The sequence below is a fragment of the Callithrix jacchus genome, chromosome 7 (genome assembly GCF_049354715.1).
Source record: "Callithrix jacchus isolate 240 chromosome 7, calJac240_pri, whole genome shotgun sequence".
NCBI lineage: Eukaryota > Metazoa > Chordata > Mammalia > Primates > Cebidae > Callithrix > Callithrix jacchus.
In genome coordinates, this window is record NC_133508.1 from 53,806,776 (window position 1) to 53,823,485 (window position 16,710).

The following is a 16,710-nucleotide window of genomic DNA, read 5'->3' on the forward strand; positions in this document are numbered from 1 at the left end:
GTCATGTCCACTGTGCTGGGGTATACCTGTCTGTAGAATACCTTCTTAGGGGAGGAGCTGGTGGGAAAGGTCCTAAGCATGCATCGTTTTCGGAGCTCTTCCTCAGTGCCCTCCGTTGTGGTCGTACTCACCCTCCCTCCAGCCGTGTAGGGGAGGGCCTGTTACCCCAGAGCCCCTCCCTGTACATTATGTCACCTTTTCCCCCCCAATCTGAGAGTGGACAAATGGCATCCCATTATAGGGTTTTTTCCCCCCTTTTTATTCCTGTTTTGTTTTTGAGATGGAGTCTCATTGTGTTTCCCAGGCTGGCCTCAAACTCCTGGGCTTAAGCAATCCTGCCTCAGTTGGGATTACAGGCATGTACCACTACCCCCAGCTAATTTTCTTTTGTATTTTTAGTGGAGACGGGGTTTCACCACATTGGCCAGGCTGGTCTTGAACTCCTGACTTTGTGATCTACCCACTTTGGCCTCCCAAAGTTCTGGGATTACAAGTGTGAGCCACTGTGCCCGCCAGCTTATCAGTTCCTTAAGTGACCATCCAGGGTTATTTTATACAAGCACCTGACTGCAGGTACATGTCACTGCACCCAGCCTAGTGTATTTTTATTTTTATTATTTATTTATTTTGAGACATAGTCTTGCTCTGTCACCCAGACTGGAGAGCAGTGGCATGATCTCAGCTCACTGCAACCTCCACCTCCTGGGTTCAAGCAATTCTCCTGCCTTAGCCTCCCAAGTAGCTGGGACTATAGGAGTGTGCCACCACACGTGGCTAATTTTTTGTATTTTTTGTAGAGATCGGGTTTCATCATGTTGGCCAGGCTGGTCTCGAACTCCTGACTCAGATGATCTGTCTCCCTCGGCCTCCCACAGTGCTGGGATTATAGGTGTGAGCCACCACACCTGGCCCCAGTGTAGTTTTAATTTGCAGTCGGGAGCCAGCCCCATTCCATCCCCATCCTGTGCTCTCTCCCTAAGGGACCTGCTGCAGCTTGGAGGGGAGCTGGCTCGGACATCACGAGCTGTCCAGGAGGCGGGCCTGGGACTGAGCACAGGGCTGCAGCTGGCAGAGAGCCGGGCCGAAGCAGCCCTGGAGAAGCAGACCCTGCTACAGGCCCAGCTGGAGGAGCAGCTACGGGACAAGGTGCTCCGTGAGAAGGACCTGGCCCAGCAGCAGATGCAAAGTGACCTGGACAAGGCTGACCTCAGTGCCAGGTGGGTGCCTGGCGGGTGCCACTTGAGGCAGGCTCCCCTGAGAAGATAAAACTGGAGACCTGGGGAGAAGGAAGCATCTGTTCACCAGGGGCAGGGCCTTCCTCTGTGAGCTCAGCTAGTCTTCCCAGGAACCCCACTGAGGTTCCAAAGGCACGTGTCCGGTGTATATTATAAACAGCTTAGCCTCTGATAACAAAGCTTGTGGCAATGTACAGTGGCTGACACCTATAATCCCAGCACTTTGGGAGGCTGAGGTGGGTGGATCACCTGAGGTCAGGAGCTTGAGACCAGTGTGGGCAACAGGTGAAACCCTATCCCTACTAAAAATACAAAATTAGCCAGGCCTGATGGTGCGTGCCTATAATCCTAGCTATGAGGGAGGCTGAGGCAGGAGACTTGCTTGAACCCAGGATGCAGAGGTTGCAGTGAGCTGAGATCATATCACTGCATTCCCACCTAGATGGCAGAGTGGGATTCCATCTCAAAAAAAAGGAAAGAACTTGTTTTAAAAGTTCTTTTTTTTAAAAGAACTCTTTAAAAAAGAACTCCTGCTACCTGGACACGTCCTCAAGTGCTTTCCCATGAAAGAAAGCTGGTGGGAAACTTATTCCCATATCACAGATGAGAAGTGTGAGGCTTGGAGAGGAGATGGACTTGCCTAAGGTCACACAGCCAGGGAGGTGGATGTTAGGGTCCCTGCCTCAGGTTTGCAGAAGCATGGTAGACACAGAGCTGGGGGATTTGAGAGGCAGGGGTGGTCCCCATTCATCTCTGTTGCTCCCCCAACTCCAGAGTGACAGAGCTGGCCCTGGCAGTGGAGCGTCTTCAGAAGCAGAATCTGGAGAAGGATCAGGTCAACAAGGACCTCACTGAGAAGCTTGAGGCACTGGTGAGATGCAGCTGCCCCTGAGAGATGGCAGGGTGGGATGGGGACCAGCCAGATCCATGGACACAGGCTTAGGGCTGGGCCCCTTGGGCCACCCCCAGCATCTCACTCACACTCAGGTTCAGCCCTCACAGGTGTGCTTCATGGTAAGCATACTCACCTCCACTGGGTATGGTGGCTTTCGCCTGTAATCCCAGCACTTTGGGAGGCCAAGGTGGGCAGATCACAAGGTCAGGAGTTTGAGAACAGCCTGGCCAACATGGTGAAACCCCGTCTCTACTAAAAATACAAAAATTAGTCAGGGGTGGTGCTGCATGCCTGAAATCCCAGCTACTCAGGAGGCTGAGGCAGGAGAATTGCTTGAACCTGGGAGGCAGAAGTTGCAGTGAGCCGAGATCACGCCACTGTACTCCACCCTGGGCGGCAGATCAAAGCTCTGTCTCAAAAAAAAAAAAAAAGCACACTCACCCCCTCCATCCCATTTCATCCTCTCAGCAGCCCTGTAGCATCATCCTCATGGCACAGATGGGGAAGCTAAGGCCCAAGAGGGGACAGGCTTGTCCAGTCTGAGGCAGTAAGTGGGAGAGTTGGGACTTAAACTCCTGCCTGTGCTCTCCAGGTCCAGATGCTGCCTCTGGCAAGCCAGCTGCCCCCCACCCGTGGGACACTCACTCCTCCAGGGTATGGCCTGGCTTGGTCACCCCTCTGCATGGGGCCTGGCCTGGGTTCTAGGTCTGGCTCTCCTCCAATAGTGTGTGTGACCTGGGGCAGGACACAGCTCTTCTCTGGGCCTGGTCTGTTCAGTGAGGGCCTTGGGCCTGCTGTGGGGTCTACCAGGTGGCTGGCCTATGGGTATGGCTTCAGAGGCCACCTGGTCAGTGGCCGGCCAGGGAGCAAGGGGAAGGGGAGGTTTCAGACTAAGACAGAACCCCGACCATCCTTTGTCTCCCTACCCACACTCCAGGAATCCCTGCGGCTACAGGAGCAGGCAGCCCTGGAGACAGAGGATGGAGAGGGGCTGCAGCAGACCCTAAGGGACCTGGCACAGGTATGAGCCCAGAGAGGTGGGAAGACAGTGCCCTGCCAGGCAGTCCCGGACCTCCTGCCAAGCCTTGTGGTGGCCTGGGACTTAACCGCAAATGGGTGGGAGCCTGGGACCCAGACTGTAGCTGCTCAGCACCCCTCCTAGGTCACCCTGTCCCTGCCCTGGGAAGCCCCCAGTTTCAGCGGGGAGGCACTTTTCGGGCCCACCTGTGAGCAACACCAAATGATGTCTTCACAATAAATGAGAGGCCTCAGTGGCAATCTGAGCACTGAGCTAGTGAGGGAGGTGAAATCAGGAAGGCTTCTTGTAGCAGGGAGCATTTGGGATGAGGCGGCCTCCATCCCTGCCTGGGTGTCTTTGCCCAGCTAACCCCGCGGTTCCTACCCTGCGGCTCCCCTCCTCCTTTTACCTCCCTCCCCTACCCTCAGGCCGTCCTGTCCGACGCTGAGAGCGGCGTCCAGCTGAGCAGCTCCGAGCGCACCGCAGATGCATCCGATGGCAGCCTGCGGGGGCTCTCAGGGCAGCGGACCCCATCCCCACCGCGGCGCTCCTCGCCGGGCCGCGGCCGTTCGCCCCGCCGAGGCCCGTCCCCGGCCTTCTCAGACTCCTCCACGCTCGCCCTGATCCATTCTGCTCTGCACAAGCGCCAGCTGCAGGTTCAGGTAGGAAGGGGCTTGAGCGTTCAGGGCTCAGCCAGAGGCCCTGGGGGAGAGGCTCGCGCACTCCGGGTTGGGGCGGAGGCAGGGGCGGGTCTGGGGCCTGGGTCAGGGGGAGGAGTCTCAGTGCCCTGGGGTGCAGCCAGAGGCCGGAGAAATAGTGACTGAGGATGTCAGGACCCCCAAGGAGGTGGCCGAGAGCTCTGCGGCGAATCTCAGCCCAGAACTGGGGGTGCTTGGGTAGCTGGGGGTAGGTGTTTGGGCAGCTGGTGGAGGGAGGAGCAGTGTTAGGGTCCTGTTAGAGGGGGAGACAGGTCCCTGGTCATACAGAGCCAGGACCCTGGGAAAAGGTCTAGCAAGGGGAATCAGAGCCTAGGATGAGAGAAGCTTGGGAACTAGGGGCAGAGCCAGGGTAGGGAGGAGACTGAGGGTGGAACCAGGATGCAAGGGGGAGGAGCCTGAGAGCCCTGGGGGTGGGGTCAGAGCCAAGGAGACTAGTGTCCTTGGGGGTTTGTCTGGCATCGGAGTTGTCGGGACCCCAAGGAGGTGAGGGCTCAGAGGGTGGTGAGAGCACAGAGTAGGGGAGTGGAAGCCTGGCTCTCAGGCCTAGGGTTCTATCCTGCCCCAGGCCAGGCCCAGGCCCTGGACCCCGCCTAGCATAGGCGTGAGTATCCCTAGAACCAGAAGAGAATAGGTGAGCTCTGGAGGTCTCCCGGGGCTCCCTTAGACTCTGCTCTCCACACCCCAGGACATGCGTGGGCGCTATGAAGCAAGTCAGGACCTGCTGGGCACCCTGCGGAAGCAGCTTAGTGACACCGAGGGGGAGCGGCGTGCCCTAGAGGAACAGCTACAGCGCCTGCGCGACAAGACTGATGGCGCCACGCAGGCCCACGAGGACGCCCAGCGCGAGGTGCAGCGGCTGCGGAGCGCCAATGAGCTCCTGAGCAGGTGCTGGGGAGGTCTGAGCTGGGGTTGCTGAAGAATAAGTCAGTGTCTGGACATAACGCCAGTCGAGCCTTATGCGTGTGGCTCTGCATGTGCCCAGTAGCATTTATTTTTTATTATTCATTTTTGTTTTGTTTTGTTTTGAGTCACACTCTCGCTCTTTTGCCCAGGCTGGAGCTCAGTGGCTCCATCACAGCTCACTGTAGCCTAGAACTCCCAGACTCAAGCGATCCTCCCACCTTTACCTCCCAACTGCCACTAGTTGGGGGTCAGGGCATGGGCCTGACCTGGGGAAGGATATGGGACTGAAGCCTGAGAGTTAGGTTTTCCCTCCCTTCTCTGTGTCCTCACCACCCTCTGGTCCCTCACCTCCCTGGATTCCTGGACAACTCTGATCTCAGCCCCCAGGATGCCAGACAAAACCCAACATTTTAAAGTTTTTTGTAGAGATGGTGGTCTCACTATATTGCCCACGCTGGTCTTGAACTCCTGGCTTCAAATGTTCTTCCCACCTTAGCCTCCCAAAGTGTTGGGATTACAGGCATAAGCCACTGTGCCTGGCTCTATTAAAATCTAAAAAAAATTTTTTTAAAGTAAAAATTCAGGCTGGGTGCTGTGGCTCATGCCTGTAATTCTAGCACTTTGGGAGGCCAAGGTTGGTGGATCACTTGAGGTCAGAAGTTCAAGACCAGCCTGGGCAACATGGTGAAACCCTGTCTCTACTAAAATTACAAAAATTAGCTGGGTGTGGTAGCATGTGCCTGTAATCCCAGCTACTTGGGAGGCTGAGGTGGGAGAATCACTGGAACCCTGGAGGTGGAGACTGCAATGAGCCAAGATGGCGCCACTGCACTCCAGGCTGGGTGACGGAGTAAGACTTCGTCTCAAAAAAAAAAGAAAAAAAAGTGGGGCACGGTGGCTCACGCCTGTAATCCCAGCACTTTGGGAGGCTGAAGTGGGTGGATCACAAGGTCAGGAGTTTGAGGCAACCTGGCCAATATGGTAAAACCCTGTCTCTACTAAAAATACAAAAATTAGCTGGGCATGGTGGGGGGCGCCTGTAGTCCCAGCTGCTAGGGGGTGCAACCTCGGTTCACTGCAACCTTTACCTCCTCTGCTTAATGATCCTCCTGCCTCAGCCTCCTGAGTATCTGGGACTATAGGCAAACACCACCATGCCTGGCTAATTTTTCTGTTTCTTGTAGAGATGGGATTTCACCATGTTGCCCTGGCTGATCTCTAACTCCTGAGCTCAAATGATCCTCCCACCTCAGCATCCTAAAGTGCTGGTATTATAGGTGTGAGCCATCTGGCGAGACACTGAAGATTTTTAAGACAAGAAATTGTCCTCCACTTTGTTTTTTTTTAGATGAAGTTTCAATCTTGTTGCCCAGGCTGGAGAGCTATGGCATGAACTTGGCTCACTGCAACCTCCGCCTCCTGGGTTCAAGCAATTCTCCTGCCTCAGCCTCCCTGGTAGCTGGGATTACAGGCACCTGCCACCACGCCCGGCTAATTTTTGCATTTTTTAAGATGGAATTTCACTCTCATTGCCCAGGCTGTAGTGCAATGGTGTGATCTCAGCTCACTGTGACCTCTGCCTAATGGGTTCAAGCGATTATCCTGCCTCAGCCACCCAAATAGCTGGGATTGCAGGTGTGTGCCACCACACCTGGCTAATTTTGAATTTTTAGTAGAGATGGGATTTCTTCATATTGGTCAGACTGGTCTCGAGCTCCTGACCTCAGGTAATCTGCCTGCCTTGTCCTCCCAAAGTGCTGGGATTATAGGTGTGAGCCACCGCCCCTGCCTTAGGAAAAGGTCTTTTTAAGTAGTTGTGTTCAGTGAACATCCCATTTTGTATTCTGCTATTTTTACTTAATAGCATGTTGTTGGCCAGGCACGGTGGCTCACGCCTCTAATCCCAGCACTTTGGGAGGCCAAGGACGGTGGATCACTTGAAGTCAGGAGTTTGAGACCAGCCTGGCCAACATGGTGAAACCCCATCTCTAACTAAAAATGCAAAACCTAGCTGGGCATGGTGGTGGGTGCCTGTAATCCCAGCTACTCGGGAGGCTGAGGCAGGAGAATCATTTGAACCCTGGAGGTGAAGCTTCCAGCGAACGAAGATCATGCCATTGCACTCCAGCCTGGGTAACAGAGTGAGACTTTATCTAAAAAAAAAAAAAAATCGCCGGGCATGGTGGTGCATGCCTGTAGTCCCAGCCACTCGGGAGGCTGAGGGGGAGGATCACTTGAGCCCAGGAATTCTGGGCTGCAGTGTGCTATGCTGATCGGGTGTCCGCACTAAGTTCAGCATCAATGTGGTGACCTCCCGGGAGCGGGGGACCACCAGGTTGCCTAAGGAGAAACAGAGTGAGTCAAAACTCCCGTGCTGATCAGTAGTGGGATTGTACCTGTGAATAGCCACTGCACTCCAGCCTGGGCAACATAGTGAGACCCCATATCTAAAAAAAAAAAAAAAAACACTTTGTGAAGTTTTTTTGCACCTACCGCCAGTAGGGAAAGTGGCAGCTTATGGCAGGTCTTTGGGGTCCCAGTCGTTGCTTTCTCCTCCCTCTCCTGCCATTGCTACCATGTGCTTATGTAGCAGGAAGCTGTGGGATCTGCAGACTCAGCTCTGTTGGGCTTCCCAGAATCGAGGGGCATGGGGTGTTGTAGGGAGCATTTCCTGGTCGCATGGCCTAGCAGAGCTGGCGGCACACTTGCCCATGTGTCCCAGGAGCCTGGCCTGGCCTCTTCTACCTGGAAGCGTGCTTGGAGATAATGCCAGCACCTCCATCCATTCCACTGGGCTTCCCAGTGAGAGAGCTGGGGAGAAGGAAGGCCAGATTCTTCTGCTGGAGGGTGTGAGTGAAATGAATCAGCCATGGGCAAGGTCAGGGAAGGCTTCCTGGAGGCAGGTGCCTTGGAAGACAGGAGGATATAGCTCATGACTAGGAGAGCAACCTTCCTTGGAGAGAGCAGCCCCAGCATCCCTTCTGCTCCCCCTCCTCTTGTCCTGAAGGGAGAAGAGCAACCTGGCCCACAGCCTGCAGGTGGCCCAGCAGCAGGCTGAGGAGCTTCGGCAGGAGCGGGAGAAGCTGCAGGCCACCCAGGAGGAGCTGCGGCGCCAGCGGGACCGGCTGGAGGAAGAGCAGGAGGACATGGTGCAGGATGGCGCTCGGGTGCGCCGGGAGCTTGAGCGCAGGTGAGCAGCATCCCACCGCCCTGCCAGGGCCCTTCAAATGTGCCTCAGGTCCCCTGACAGTGCCCCGGGGACCTGGGAGAGCACCCACTAGGTCCTGGGCCTCCTACCATCTCGACCCCTGTGATGTTGGGTTTTCTAACCAGACCCATTTCAGGAAATTGGGGCTCAAGGAGGTGTAGTCACTTACCTGGGATCACAGAACTAGTAAAAGGTCTTGGATGATAATGACAACAATAATTAAAATAACAGTAGTAATATTTATAATAGTATTCTTTTTTTTTGAGATGGAGTTTTGCTCCTGTTGCCCAGGCTATAGTGCAATGGCACGATCTTGGTTCACTGCAACTTCCCCCTCCCAGATTCAAGCGATTATCCTGCTTCAGCCTCCCAAGTAGTTGGGATTACAGGCATGTGCCAACATACCTGGCTAATTTTGTATTTTTAGTAGAGATGGGGTTTCTCCATGTTGCTCAGGCTGGTCTCAAACTCCTGACCTCGGGTGATCCATCCACCTTGTCCTCCCAAAGTGCTGGGATTACAGGCATGAGCCACCATGTCCCGCTAATAATAGTATTTTTAAAATTTAGCTATGATAATAATAATATCCTTATTAATTTTGTTAAGTGCCAGGTACCATTTTAAGCAATTCAGTTCTCTCATTTAACTCTCATGATAGCTCTGTGATGTAGAAGCTGTCGTTATCTCCATTTTGTGGATGGTAAACTGAGGCACAGAGAAGCCATGTAACTTGCCCCAGGTCACACACTAGTCACAGAAGAGCCAGGATTTGAACCCAGGCATTCTGCCTTCAGAATTAACCTCTTCACCACTGCACTGCTTACCTCTCTGGGACATGATGGATGATGATGTTTAGTAGATTGTAGTGGTGTATATTATTCTCGTTTCTAAAGGTCCTTGGGGAGATGTGTCAGGCACTATTTTAAGCACATGTGAAGTTTGTATCCTTAAAACAGCTGGGTGTGGTGGCTCCTGCCTGTAATCCCAACATTTTGGAAGGCCAAGGCAGGCAAATCGCCTGAGGTCAGTAATTTGAGACAAGCCTTACCAACATGGGGAAACCCCATCTCTACTAAAACTATAAAAATGAGTGGGGCATGGTGATGAGCACCTGTAATCCCAGCTACTTGGGAGGCTGAGGTAGGAGAATCCCTTGAACCTGGGAGACAGAGGTTGCAGTGAGCCAAAATCGCACCACCGTACTCCAGCCTGGGCGACAGAGCGAGATTGTCTCAAAAAAACAATGTCATGAGGCAGGTGTTACCTCATTTTGTGGATGTGAAAACAGATGCCCAGGGTTGTGGATCTATGCAATAGTGGGCTTAGTTGCCCTGTAGGTCAGGCTCTTTCTCTCTAAACTCTTGCCTCAGACCTGGTCCCCAGCCCAGCATCCCGCTGGCTACAGGAAGTTCAGGGGAGGAAAGTGACATGGGCTACCACCTGCCCTCTTTCCCACAGCCATAGACAACTAGAGCAGCTAGAAGGGAAGCGCTCAGTCCTGGCCAAGGAGCTGGTGGAGGTGAGGGAGGCGCTGAGTCGCGCCACGCTGCAGCAGGACATGCTGCAGGCCGAGAAGGCTGAGGTGGCCGAGGCGCTGACCAAGGTGGGTCCCCGTTTGCTGCACAACCACAAACCTCCCTCTGACCCCTGGCCCCAGCCTTCTCACTCTGGCTTGGACTGGTCCCAAAATCAGGCCGACCTCTGAGCCTGGTCACAGACTGAACCCTTCCTTCTGGATGCAGGCTGATCTTTGTCGCAGGCCACGGACCTCTGGACCTCTGGTCCCAACCATCAAAAGTCATTGACCTCTATGGCCATACCCCTGCTCTTCCAGATTCTCCTGGGAGTAGTGCCTGTAGCTCTGGTTCATCCAGTACCTGAAACTCAGCTCCTGGGGTCTGAGAGTTGGGGCCACAGCCCAGAGAGTCCTTGGTAGGGGGCCTGCCCTGTCCGCTGCAGGCTGGGCTCTGAGCAGTGCTATCCCTAGACCCCACTTGGGGCATTCTCTGAACTCTGGCCCTGCCCAGCAGCTTGAGCTATATATATGTATATATATTTTTTAAGACGGAGTTTCGCTGTTGTTACCCAGGCTGGAGTGCAATGGCATGATCTCGGCTCACCGCAACCTCCGCCTTCTGGGTTCAAGCAATTCTCCTGCCTCAGCCTCCTGAGTAGCTGGGACTACAGGCGCGCACCACCATGCCCAGCTAATTTTTAAAATATTTTTAGTAGAGACGGGGTTTCACCTTGTTGACCAGGATGGTCTTGGTCTCTTGACCTCGTGATCCACCTGCCTCGGCCTCCCAAAGTGCTGGGATTACAGGCGTGAGCCACCACACCCGGTCAAGCGTGAGCTATTTTTGCACAGCTCTGTAGTGCATGGCGTTTTTTTTTGTTTTGTTTTTTGTTTTGGCGGAGTCTTTTGCTCTGTCACCCAGGCTGGAGTGCAATGGTGGGATCTCAGCTCACTGCAATGTCTGCCTCCTGGGTTCAAGCAATTCTCCCACCTCAGCCTCCTGAGTATCTGGGATTAAAGGCACCCACCACCACGCCTGGTTAATTTTTGTATTTTTAGTAGAGACGGGGTTTCACCATGTTGGCCAGGCTGGTCTTGAACCCTTGACCTCAGGTGATCCGCCCACCTTGGCCTTCCAAAGTGCTGGGATTACAGGTGTGAGCCACCATGCCTGGCCAGTGTGTGGCTTTTAAATGGCTCCATAAGCAGCAGGCTTTCTTCGGTGATATTTTTTTCCATCTCACGCTATGTCTCTTCCTTGTCTCTCCCCCGCTGTCTCTGAGAGTCCATTTCTCTGGGTCTCTTCTTGCCTCTCCTCATCTCCTCCCCACCTTTCTGCCTCTCCTCATCTCTCCGGGCCTGACCACCTCTGGCCGCTCTGGCCTGACCCTGCAGGCTGAGGCTGGCCGCGTGGAGCTTGAACTCTCCATGACTAAGCTGAGGGCAGAGGAGGCCTCCCTGCAGGACTCCCTGTCCAAGATGAGTGCCCTCAACGAGAGCCTTGCTCAGGACAAGTTGGATCTGAACCGCCTTGTCGCCCAGGTATACTGCGCATCTGTGGGCCCACCTGCCTTGCCCACCCATCCTCCCTACTCAGTGAGGCGTCCCGGGCCCCGCCCTGCACCTTTCTGTCTTGGCCTCTGTCTCCCTTTCTGTTTCTGGTTCTCTGTCTCTGTCTATCCTCTCTGTGTCAGAGCACAGAAATTTGATTGGCCCTCCTCATCAACCCCCCCACCCAGTGTCCCATACACCCAAGGGCACTGTCCCTCATTCCCTGGGAGCCTCCCCTGGGCTACTGTGGATGGTGGGTGGGTAGAGGAGGTGTCCTGGTCCTGGGAGGGACGCCCTGCTCAGGAGGCCCTACCCCTACCTGGCCCCCAGCTGGAGGAAGAAAAGGCAGCCCTGCAGGGCTGGCAGCGGCGGGCGGAGCAGGAGGCCACAGTGGCGCGGGAAGAGCAGGAGCGGCTGGAGGAGCTGAGGTTGGAGCAGGAGGTGGCGCGGCAGGGCTTGGAGGGCTCCCTACGAGTGGCGGAGCAGGCGCAGGAGGCGCTGGAGCAGCAGCTTCCCACACTGCGCCATGAGCGCAGCCGGCTGCAGGAGCAGCTAGCCCAGGTGGGCTGCGCTGTGTGGGGTGGGTTCTGGAGCCTGCTTCTGGGTTAAATACAGCTGCATTTCTGCTCACTGGGAACCTTGGACAAGTTACCCAACCTCCCCATACCTGAGTTGCCCCATCTGTAACATGGGTCTAAGCATTCTTATTAGAAAAGGAGATTCTGGGTGGGCGTGGTGGCTGATGCCTGTAATCCCAGCACTTTGGGAGGCCCAGGTGGGCGGATCACCTGAGGTCAGGAGTTTGAGACCAGTCTGGCTAACATGGTGAAACCCTGTCTCTACTAAAAAAAAAAACAAAAAAACAAAAAATAGCTGGGCATGGTGGCCGGTGCCTGTAATCCCAGCTACTCTGGAGGCTGAGACAAGAGAATCACTTGAACCCGGGAGGCGGAGGTTGCAGTGAGCCTAGATTGCATCATTGCACTCCAGCTTGCACAACAAGAGTGAAACTCTATCTCAAAAAAAGGAAATTCTGAAGAATACAGGGGAAAACTTGTGTAAGGACTTTCAGAGGATGGTCTGGCCCTGAGTCACCACTCAGTACAGATTAATAATACGATATTAGGTCAAGACTTTTAGAATTGGAATCTTAGACTTTTGGGAACATCACATCTGGAAGAGACCTTAGGGTTTCAGGGATCCAGGGACCTTTATGCAGTGTTTATACTGGAATGCCTGAGCTTCTGGGAGGGGTCTCTAGAGGATGGGGTGGTAGGTGCAGGAAGCAGGGTTCAGGTCTCCACCTTGAGGCCTGCTGAGCAGCACCACTGGGTCTGCTTTATATATTCAGCTTCTCTGCAAGTCTGGGGTAATAAAAGGGTTCTGTTCCTCCCAAAGCTGAGTGAGGGCCCTGGTTTTTGTTATTGTTGTTGTTTGGTTGGTTTTTGAGGCAGAGTCTCGCTCTATTGCCCAGGCGGGACTGCAGTGGCACAATCTCAGCTCTCTGCAACCCCCACCTCTGGAGTCCAAGCTATTCTCTGCCTCAGCCTCATGAGTAGCTGGGACTACAGGCATGCACTACCATGTCTGGCTAATTTTCGTATTTTTAGTAGAGACAGGGTTTCACCACATTGGCCAGGCTGGTCTTGAACTCCTAACCTCAAGTGATCCACCCACCAAAGCGCTGGGATTATTGGCGTGAGCCACTGTGCCTGGCTGGGTTTCGTTTTCGTATGCACGTACATTGCAGATCTAGAGAAGGTCATGACTTGCCCAAGTACATATAGCACATCAGGGCAGACACTGGGCTCAAACCCAGGCCTTCTACCAGAACTGTGTTAGGCCCAGAGTTGGGGTGCGGCATGATGAACAAGCTGGGGGATGCTGGGAGTACTGCTCACAGTCTCTGGGTGGGGGCAGCTTTCCTGGCAGCTGAGCGGGCGGGAGCAAGAGCTGGAGCAGGCCCGGCGGGAGGCCCAGCGGCAGGTGGAGGCGCTGGAGCGCGTGGCCCGGGAGAAGGAGGCACTAGCCAAGGAGCGCTCTGGCCTGGCCGTGCAGCTGGCAGCTGCAGAGCGTGAAGGCAGAACCCTGTCAGAGGAGGCCACACGCCTGCGGTAAGGCCTTGGGCTTTGCCCAACCCACCTGGGGGGTCTTCCTGGGGCCACACCATGGCCAGGCATTGGCCCCTAGGGGCAGTTACTAAGGAGTCTGGCTTGCCAACACGTCCTAGCTATGGCTCAGGCTTCCCCAGGGAGGGTGGGCCTGGCCAGGCAGGTAGGTTGGCACTCAGCCCATGCTTGGCCACACCCTGAGATCCACAGTTTCCTGGGGTCAGGCAGGCTGAGTCCCAGGGCCTCAGGGACTGTATGTGCTGCAGCTTGGAGAAGGAAGCCCTGGAGAGTAGCCTGTTTGAGGTGCAGCGGCAGCTGGCCCAGCTCGAGGCCCGCCGGGAGCAGCTGGAAGCTGATGGGCAGGCCCTGCTGCTGACCAAGGAGACCCTGACTGGTATGAGGGGCCGGGGACTTGGGGGGAACACCAGGCTTCTGCCCAGACTACAACCTTTCAAAGTCTGGGGTCTCACAGAAGTTGGGAGCACTGGAGTAGGAGCCTGGCTGGCCTGGGTTCCAGTCTTGCACTACCGCTTAGATCTGCTCTTCCCTTGAGCAAGCCCCTTTCCTCTCTGGGCTGCAGATTCCTCATCTGATCGTTAGAGGTGACAGTGCCTACCTTCTAAGCCTGTTACCAGGATGAAGTAGGAAAAGCGTGTGAAGGTCTCGGCACGGTATCTGACTTGGTCAACAGTAACCGCTGTTCATCCGCCATCAGGCCTGTCAGAGAGTCTGAGTTCTCTGGTTTTCATCTCTTGCGCCAAAATCCAGCCCCATGTCTCTTCATAGTTCCCCATCCAGTGTCTGAACTCAGGGCTTCTTTCTGCTCACCTAACATTAACTAAGCACCTACTTGGGTCATGGAAATTAATTTTCCTGTCCATGTCCACCTGGGCCAGACAGAACCAGGAAGAGAAATGCTGGTGCGTTTCCAACCTGGGAGATGGTTCTTAGATGGTCCATGTGGCTATACCATTTCCATTTCCTGTAGTCATTTCCACTAGTGCTAATAGTTAACGCTTGACAGGTATGTGTATGTCATTCATTAAAGGAGCTGCTGTATATGTAGCTGTGCAGCTTCGGGAAGTTGCTGCTGGTCTCCTCTGAGCCTCCATTTCATCATCTGTGAAATGGGGATAAACTACCTAGGCATGTTATGAAGACAAAATGAAGTTATTTCTAGAATACTTAGCAAGGTGCTCAATCAGTAATAGGGTTTTTGTTTTGTTTTTTTGAGACAGAGTCTCGCTCTTGTCGCTCAGGCTGGAGTGCAGTGGTGTAAACTCAGCTCACTACAACTTCTGCTCCCAGGTTCAAGCGATTCTCCTGCCTCAGCCTCCAAAGGAGCTAGACTACATGCGCCCGCCACCACACTTGGCTAATTTTTGTAGTTTCAGTAGAGACAGGGTTTCACCATGTTGGCCAGGCTGGTCTCGAACTTCTGACCTAAGGTGATGCCCCTGCCCCAGCCTCCCAAAGTGCTGGGATTACAGGCATGAGCTATGGTGCCTGGCCTAGGGTTGTTATATCTTTGATATCCTTCCCATTTGGGAGGCCATCTCATTAGTCATTTTATGCCTTTGATGCCATTCTAGGTAAGGGGCCAGGGCCAGTGGGCCCATGTGGCAGATAGGGAAACTGAGGCTCAGAGCGGTCAAGCCATTTCTTCAAGAGGACCCATCCTAGATGCCAGGCAGGCCCTAGCATCCCTCTGGGATTTTGTCCATGTGGCTCATGTGGCCTAAGTCTGCTGGCCCAAGGAGAGGATTCAACCCAACCCTGCCCTTTCCTCCATTCCTCTCGTTCAGGGGAGTTGGCGGGCCTTCGGCAGCAAATAATAGCTACACAAGAGAAAGCCAGTCTAGACAAGGAGCTGATGGCCCAGAAGCTGGTGCAGGCTGAGCGGGAAGCCCAGGCCTCTCTGCGGGAGCAGCGGGCAGCCCATGAGGAAGACTTACAGCGACTCCAGCGTGAAAAGGTTTGAGCAGTAGGAGATGGGTGGGCAGAACTCTGAGCTACTGTCTCACCATCTTTCTTGCTCTGCCTTGGTCTCTGCATCTGTGAAGTGGGACTTAATCTCTGTTGTGGAGGCTCTGGGGACAGCTGGGAAGACTGGGGTATGGGGAGGTTGTGAACCTTATTAGACATGCAGATTCCCAGGTCCCAAATCTGGTCCAGCCCTGGTAATCCTGATGCAGAGGGTCCACAATCACATTTGGGAAATGCTGACCTAATGTACAGCAGGAGAGTGTTTTTATTTGCTAAGAAGTACTGTTTGCATATGAAAGGCCACTCTGACCTGAGCATATAGAAAGGCAAGGGGAAGTTACTAGAACACTGACTCTAGTTATATTGCCTGGGTTTGAAACTAATCTTGGTCACTTACTGGTAATGCTACCCAAGGTGTCTGTGCCTTCATTTCCCCTCCTGTAGAAATGGGGATAGGTGGAAGGTATTGAGGATGAGGTGAGACCATCTGCATAAAGGGCTTAGCATAGTGACTGGCACTTAGCAAATGCTGCATAAGTTATTGCTGGCACAGGCATAGCTCTCCAGAGTGGCCCTCAGGACAGGGACCATGGGCCACCAAATCCTGGACAGGGCTGCCTTCAACAGCAGTGCAGGCTATGACCGTGTGGCTCCAGGACACGCCACTCACCCTGCAGTCCCCTTGGCCTTGGGTGATTGTATCACACTTCTCCAGCAGGTGGCGGTAAAGCTCTTCAAGAAGGGGTGGCTTGGCTGGGTGCGGTGGCTCACGCCTGTAATCCCAGCACTTTGGGAGGCTGAGATGGGTGGATCATGAGGTCAGGAAATGGAAACTATCCTGGCTAACATGGTGAAACCCCATTCTACTAAAAATACAAAACATTAGTCGCGCGTGGTGGCACACACCTATATCCCAGCTACTTGGGAGGCTGAGGCAGGAGAATCGCTTGAACCCTGGAGGCAGAGGTTGCAGTGAGCCAAGATTATACCACAGCACTCCTGGGCGACAGAACGAGGCTCCACCTCAAAAAAAAAAAAAAAAAAAAAAGAAAGAAAAAGAAGAAGAAGAGGCTGCTCTCTCTGCTTCTCACAAAGTCGCTAGGGGCAAGTGCTGGGGCAGGCACCTTCCCTCAGCCCCTCTGGGGGCTGCTCTTTCTTTGCCTGTGGGCTCTACCTGCCCACCTATCCAGTCCCCAGGGAGCTAAACTCCTATGGCCTCCCTCTTGCTCTTGCCCTTTGCTCTGCCTGGCTTGGCCTTATTAACGTCCCCAAATCTGTGTCCTTCTCTCCAGCTCCTCTGCCATCCCCTGACCCCCTTCATTCCTCACAGCCAGTCCTAACTCCCCTCCACCCCACCCCTTGCTCCCTCTTCACAGCTGTCAAAACATCCTCTAAGCTGAACATCAGATGCTCCTTGTCACCTCGACTTGAGTCCTCTCCCCACTCCCTGCACTGTCCTCAGAATCCCTGTGGCCCACATGGCCTGGCCTGGTCTGGCCACTGCCTGGGGCTCTGGTGCGTGGCACACCGTATCCCGTTTCCCTCTATGCCCTGAATCCTCTAGGTCT

The 16,710-nt window shown here is 54.3% G+C and overlaps 1 protein-coding gene across 8 annotated transcripts in view; it reads left to right on the forward strand.

The window, feature by feature from the left end:
* CROCC (ciliary rootlet coiled-coil, rootletin) overlaps positions 1-16,710 on the forward strand; it is a 61,341-nt gene that overhangs the window by 23,647 nt on the left and 20,984 nt on the right. For all 8 annotated transcript variants that reach the window (XM_035307885.3, XM_078330475.1, XM_078330476.1 and 5 more), the window contains 12 exons: positions 981-1,217; positions 2,010-2,106; positions 3,068-3,151; positions 3,577-3,810; positions 4,553-4,752; positions 7,778-7,960; positions 9,437-9,581; positions 10,890-11,036; positions 11,376-11,606; positions 12,966-13,159; positions 13,423-13,550; positions 14,962-15,131. In XM_035307885.3, the coding sequence (XP_035163776.3) occupies positions 981-1,217; positions 2,010-2,106; positions 3,068-3,151; positions 3,577-3,810; positions 4,553-4,752; positions 7,778-7,960; positions 9,437-9,581; positions 10,890-11,036; positions 11,376-11,606; positions 12,966-13,159; positions 13,423-13,550; positions 14,962-15,131 (2,050 nt within the window). The remainder of the gene's footprint in view (positions 1-980; positions 1,218-2,009; positions 2,107-3,067; positions 3,152-3,576; positions 3,811-4,552; positions 4,753-7,777; positions 7,961-9,436; positions 9,582-10,889; positions 11,037-11,375; positions 11,607-12,965; positions 13,160-13,422; positions 13,551-14,961; positions 15,132-16,710) is intronic.